Here is a 7,055-nt window from a genome sequence, read left to right as displayed (position 1 = left end):
AGAAGAAAATCTTGGTGGAATTAATATACTGCAAGATTATAAGTGACTGCATTTCTAAATCTCATTTGCATTTACATTATTTTTTTGCAGCTGTGCTTATTTTAAATAAATGGAGCCTGTCCGAAATGAGTAAATTAGGTAATACACTACACTCAAAATTTATAATAATTAAAAAATTTTAATGTCTCTGAAGAAAGTCTCTTATGCACACCAGTGCTGCTTTTATTTATTATTAAAAAAAGTAACACTGAAAATATTATTGCAATATAAAATTAGTTTTCTATCAGTTCTGAATATATTTAAAAAATGTAATTTATTCTGAATTTTCAGCATATTTTTTTCCAGTTTTCAGTGTCACGTTATCTTTCATAAATCATTCTAATATGTTGTTCATAATTTTACTGTTTTTACAGTATTTTTGATACTCAAATAAATGCAGCCTTTGTGAAACTTCTTTCAAAAACATAAAAAAAAAACAAATTCTTAGCTTTTGAACAGTACTGTAAATGAATAAGGGACAAAACTGAATAGTCACCTACTTCGTAAAACACATCCAGACACATTTTCCATTGAAACAGAGACACAACAAAACCAAGCTCTGAGATCTTAAATGCAGAGTAACCATTCGTGTAGTCAAGTTAAATCAAGTTTTTAACTCATAAAGTCAAGTTAAATCAAGACTTCAAACTCATAACTCATAATGAATAACAAACAACAATAAAGTAAAAACTTACTCCTTAAACAATAAAAAATATTAAATATACCAAAAACTCAAACAAAAGTTTACTGCTGATGCTGTAAACAATATGAAATATTCCAGATACTTAAACTGCAGTCAAAAGTTTGGAATAATTCATATTTTTTAAATATACAAAATACTTAAACTGCAGTCAAAAGTTTGGAATAATTCATATTTTTTAAATATTCCAAGTCTCTTATTAAGGATGCATTTATTTGATCACAAGCACAGTAAATTGTAATATGTGAAGTCATAGAAGAGTTTTTATATAATACATTTTAAAATGTAATGTATTCCTGTGATCAAAGCTGATTTTTCAGCATAATTACTCCAGTCTTCAGTGTCACATGATCCTTCAGAAATCATTCTAATATGCTGATTTGCTGCTCAAGAAACATTTATTATCATCATCAATGTTGAAAATACACTACCATTCAAAGGTGTATTTATTTATTTAAAATTCTCTGTCACTTTTGATCAATTGAATGCATCCTTGCTGAATAAAAGTAAGATTTTTTTGAAAAAAATAAATCTATCAAACTTTTTAACAGGAGTGCATTATGGTTTCCACACACACAAAAAAAATATTAAGCCGCAAAAACTTTATTTATTTTTTATTATTTTTTTTTGAGTAAAATAAATGCAGCCTTGGAGAGCATAAGAGACTTCTAATAATCATTCTAACCTTTTGCTCTGTAGTGCATATAAAGCATGACCTTCAGTTATGCAGGTTATTAATCATTGCAGTAGTTCATAAGGCATAAACATCTTTAAGGTTGTTTAGAACTTTATGCAATTTCCATCAGGTAACTGGAATATTACAGAACTAACCTGAGATCAAAACATTTTATTATAGTATTCTACTGAATATGCCAATGCAATCAGTAAGACTAATGTAAGAAAATGTACAAGACAGCAAAGTGCATTTCATTCCTTCCTGATTTTCTGTTTAGTGATCCTGATAACTGAGATTTCATAACAGCACTTCAATATCCTCCCTCATTGTGTCCCCAGTGCATTTTGAAGCTTGTCATCATTTGCTCAAACTTTATGGTGGGTAAATGGTGACAAAATTCTCATTTTGAAAGAACTACAGGTTTAAGGACTGTGGGTCTCATCACGGAATGATTTATGGAGAGCAGTGTTAAGTTGACACAGTTCCCTTTTCCTCTAAATGAAGGGGAAGAGTCTCTTTTTCAGGATGTACAGCACTGTAGCCAGAAACAGAGCAAGAGCTAAAAAGATCAGCAGTTTGTCGGTCAGTTCACGCCGATTATACTTCAGGATAAGTTTTCGCCCCAAGTGAATGGTTCCCGTCATGGCCTTAAACTCTTCATTTGTCTCTTGCACAGTCCTTGAAGATGAAGCTGGAAACAGAGCAAGTGGAGAAAATATCTAAAACATAAGAACTCGCAATATTCATAACAAGATGAGGTCAGACGGCTGTTCTGAAGCAGCGTTCCATGTTCACATTTACAAGATTGCTACAAAGTTTTTATAATCAAATGTTATGATCTTCAACCTGAATATGTAAAATTAATAATTTATATCCATAGCAGACCAGATTTGCATCTCAAATCACAACATGTATCTCAGATCCTTTTACCTTCTGCAGGTTTAAAACAAACATTTAAATCCTTTCACTAGCAATTTCCCCCAAATTAGTTAGTGAAAAAATTATATATACTCATATATTTTATAGATGGATGGGAGGATAGCTAAATCATATAATGTATAATATGATGTGATGATAATGATGATAAATCAGTATATTAGAATTATTTCTGACACTGACGACTGAAAATTCATCTTTGCATCACCATTTTACAAAATAGTCAAATATATTTCATTTTACCTTGATTTTAAATTAAACTCATATTTCACAATATAACTGTTCGTACTGATGCGTGGAAGTGATTCTTCTTACGGAGTGAATATAGCATCGTGTATTTGTTTTTTTTAAGGATATATTTATTCATTTATGCCTTCTTAATAATTATTTATATTGCTAATAGTAAATGGTCATGTGATGTCAACATGCAGAATAAAGCAACTTTTTTCTTAGACTAATTAAATTTCTTTAGGTGTAAAGCCTTGTTAATCAGCTATAGCAATAAATTCAGCAAACTATTATTTTAATCGATTTACATCCCTGATGACCCAGAGCACATAGGCTTTTTTTTACCCAGAGTTCCGATGGTCTCCTCGCTCTGCTGCACCTGCTGTGCCATCATGCGGCTGACGCTCATCAGACTCTCTGTGATGTCACTGGATGTCTGCACCAAACTCTCTTTAGTGGCCTTCCTAAAACCACAACAACAAGATGAATTTAGAAAATATGGCTTAGGACAGTGTTCAGAAGCAAAACACTATCCATTTATATACTACACAAATGTGCAATTGTTTTATTTTTTCAAACATCGTAGAAACGATTAAATGTCAATGGCATTGATTTAACTCTGACTGGCTGAAAACAGCAGCATGATTTACCTTTGTCTAACTGAATCGCCACCTTGAAGCAGTTCGTCCTTCTCCAGGTTGTCAATGGCCAGCTTGCAGGCCAGATTTGCCTTCCTCCACGCCATCTGGTTGCTGAAACCCAGGAGTAGTGATAATATTGTAATTCAACACATAATCAGAAAGACGATTAGACAATAAAAAATGTGTTTCTAACCTTAACAACTGCTTCCGATGGCCTTCCGTTTCACTCAAGATAGCTTGCTTATCAGTCTCCCGGTCTTGTTCTTTTGCCATCTGTTCCATGTCCTATCAAAATCATCTGCCATGTTAACCTTCTAAAGCCTTTTTTTATTATTATTATTATTATTATTCACAAGTTCTTGAACCTTTAGACAAAATATAAAAGAAAACTTAAAAAATGATACATGTGTTTTATATCGTAATCAACACTTCAGGCTTTTATGTATCATATAGTGTGATATCAGAGAATATGGAGGAAGAAGAAAAAAAAAACACCTCAATTGCTGAAGTCCAAGAGGAGCAAAACTACGCCATTTGGTGCTGATGTTGTTATTAATATGACCAAAGAGTAAAAACAGCTTCTATTATAAATCAATGAGATTTGGCAAAACATATAATGCAATGAAATACAATAATAACTGATGTATAAATAAAAGTTCCTCAGATGATTATTGTGTCATATCTGATACTTACACACACACAAAAAAAGGATGGATAATCAAGTAAACCTAAGCTGCTTCAGTCCAGCATACCAAATATTGATAACAATATCACAGTTATTCTTACATTAAATGAATCGTTAAAGATTTAAATAGTTATAGATTTATATAAATACCTACAAAACGTCAATAATCTAATTCAAAAATCCATACATTTAAAATATAAATAAATCACAGCTATATTAACAATTATTAAAAAAGATAAATATAACAATTAGTTAAACAGTTAAGTTTGACAGTTTAACAATTGTTTTAGTCATAATAGTACTACAATAAAATCGAAACTGCATTATAAAAGCACTTAAAAAAATAAATAGCATTTTTTAATAAAACTGACAGACAGAGCGAATGCAATGGATTCTAGAAGCTTCTTAGATGTAGAATCTGATCCCATTTTTTTTTTTTTTGTCATATTTTGATTTACTTACACACACACACAAAATAAGGATGGAAATAATAAGTAAAACTAAAATAATGCTGCTTCAGTCCAATATTATCAATTTAATATGTGCAGGAACAGGCAAAAAACCCACAGTTATTCTTTAACATTAAATGAATCGTTAAATAAAATCAAATAGTTAACATAGATTTATATAAAAACATTATACTACAAAACGTCAATAATCTAATTCTAATCCATTTATACACACAAAAAACGATTGCAATACATCCTATACTATGTTCAACGAATATTGTGACGATGGACAGTAATGATAAAAATTAGTTAAAAGTTAAGTTTGATCGTTTAAAAATTGTTTTAGTATATATAAAAGTACTACAATAAAAATCAAATAGCATTTTTTAATAAAACTGACAGACAGAAATAGCATTTTTTAATAAAACTGACAGACAGAGCGAATGCAATGGATTCTAGAAGCTTCTTAGATGTAGAATCTGATCCCATATTATTATTATTATTATATTTTAACTGTAGTGGCAGTAGTTTAATGGAAACCCTGACTTTTGTCTTTTTTTAATCAATGTGGTGATATGAAATGACGAACGTACCTGAATCCTCTGTCTTAACTGACTGAACTTCTCCTTCACTGTTGAGTTCAGATCCATAAGCACTGCCTGTGGCCCACAGCACTCTCTTATGTCCTGACACGAAAAGAAAAGATTTCTTGAAAGAAGAATTTATTGTTTCCATTTCATGCTGACTTCACAATTATGGCCACATCTTTGCATTACTACAGTAAGCTTGTCGGACAAACTTGACAGTAGGAACATAGCAGATACGTTAATATAAAGAATGACGTCTACCTGAATAAGAGCTTTGATTTCTAGATCATATTTGATAATCTCTTGGCCACATATTCGGACATGTACATCAGAGGAAGACGCCATGTTTGTTATTATACGATACGTCAGAAGGTCCAAACTTAAGCGCATTTTCAGAACGCCTTTTTGAACTGAACAAAATATAGAGTGCATAATAGTACTTTAGAACTTTTCCTAAGCATTCATATGTGATATACGGTTGATTGATTTGATCAAAAGTGATAGAATACTAAACAAAATATATAATGCTTTCCACCAAACAGTAAATGTTCACCATGAGATATTGATAAATTATAGGGTATACTGTTAAAAATCATTATTATAGGGTTTTAATAAACAATATATATTATTCAAAAAAAAAAAAAAAAAAAAAAAACAAGTATAAAAAAAAAAAAAAATGTATCATGGTTTAGAAAAAAAAAAAAAAAACTTAAGCAGCATAACTGGCTTAAGGTGTCCATAGTTTTCAACACTGATAATAACTGATGATGTAATAGAATTAATTGAATGCAGCATAATTGCTGCATTCAGGTTAGAGAGTTTGACTCCTAACCCTAAGGTTGTGGGTTCGAGTCTCGGGCCGGTAATACTACGACTGAGGTGCCCTTGAGCAAGGCACCGAACCCCCAACTGCTCCCCGGGCGCCGCAGCATAAATGGCTGCCCACTGCTCCAGGTGTGTGCGTTCACAGTGTGTGTGTGTGTGTGAGCACTTTGGATGGGTTAAATGCAGAGCATGAATTCTGAGTGTAGGTCACCATACTTGGCTGTATGTCATGTCACTTTCACTTTCAATACATACTGTGTGTGTATGTGTGTGTGTGTGTGTGTGTGTGTGTGTATATACATATACATATATATATGTATATATATATATATATATATATGCAGTACTGTGAGGGAGAAGATTCCCACACATATATATATATATATATATAGGATGGATTTAGACTTTCAAAATAAGTCAAATACCTTCTCAACATTCAAAGAGTACTGTGAAGGAGAACATAACCACACAACTACTGACAGAATAAAAATTTAAAGTTTTCATTTTAACTTCAAAAAGAAAACAACTACAATAACCACAAGTCATACAAAACAAAAAGAGAAAAAAATTGCAGGAAGAGAAGAAAGGAAGAACAGAATGAATTAGCTGGGTCATTGGCCAATCATGTCATTTATGAAGCATGTGAGCAAATCTACTGCCTGCACAATTCAAATGTGTGTGACTCTGAGTTAAGAAGAATATTGGGGTTCAATAGTCTAGTGAAAATGCTTCTTGCATTTATTAAGGAACAGGAAAACGCATGACAGATGAAGTGCTGCAGTTTCTAATGTTTATTTTGATAGTAAAATCAATAATAGAATTAGACTATCATGGTTACAAGCAGAATTGTGGTACCAACTCCGGGCTGATACAATGCAGTGACATAATTAAGGATAATACAAAAAAAACTGAAATCAAATAATAAGAGGCACAATAACACAAACAGACACATTTTAAAGATCAATCACAACTGCTTTTAAGCCTACTTCACATCTGTACATTAACAAGGCTCAATAAACCAAGCTGTTCTCCAACTAGTTGTGCCGAAAAAATAAAAAATACAGAAAGAAATAAAAGTGAAAGAAAATGTCCAATGCATGTCAAAACCCAGCACAACACTGAAACATAAATAGAACAACTGTCAAGATATTGTATTTGAACAGGCATATATGTGAACTACAAATATAGACATTGCTAATAGGATCAAGTAACTGTTAGTTTCAGTAGGATACACTTCTGCAGAGTTTTGCTTAAGAATATCACCAAGAGATCTACGACAGAGCACTTAG

At 31.7% G+C, this 7,055-nt stretch overlaps 1 protein-coding gene across 3 annotated transcripts in view; it reads right to left on the bottom strand.

Moving 5' to 3' along the window:
- Positions 1-1,340: 1,340 nt before the first annotated feature.
- Positions 1,341-7,055, bottom strand: part of LOC109092886 (vesicle transport protein SEC20-like) — a 41,693-nt gene continuing 35,978 nt past the window's right edge. Inside the window, exons 10-15 of one of the 3 annotated variants that reach the window (XR_006153047.1) lie at positions 4,948-5,040; positions 3,414-3,505; positions 3,230-3,331; positions 2,925-3,043; positions 1,839-2,106; positions 1,341-1,798 (exon numbers count right to left, since the gene is read on the bottom strand). Coding sequence is in view for 2 of the 3 variants with exons in the window: in XM_019107254.2 (XP_018962799.2) it covers positions 1,910-2,106; positions 2,925-3,043; positions 3,230-3,331; positions 3,414-3,505; positions 4,948-5,040; positions 5,203-5,331 (732 nt within the window). In the remaining variant the exon portion in view is untranslated. Of the gene's footprint in view, positions 2,107-2,924; positions 3,044-3,229; positions 3,332-3,413; positions 3,506-4,947; positions 5,041-5,202; positions 5,361-7,055 lie in introns of those variants that run through there. The other 2 variants (XM_019107254.2, XM_042711188.1) reach the window with 2 other exon arrangements.

Source organism: Cyprinus carpio, chromosome A21 (genome assembly GCF_018340385.1).
Source record: "Cyprinus carpio isolate SPL01 chromosome A21, ASM1834038v1, whole genome shotgun sequence".
Taxonomy (NCBI): Eukaryota; Metazoa; Chordata; class Actinopteri; order Cypriniformes; family Cyprinidae; genus Cyprinus; species Cyprinus carpio.
Note: the sequence above shows the minus strand (reverse complement) of the source record. Positions and strands in the feature narration are given on the sequence as shown.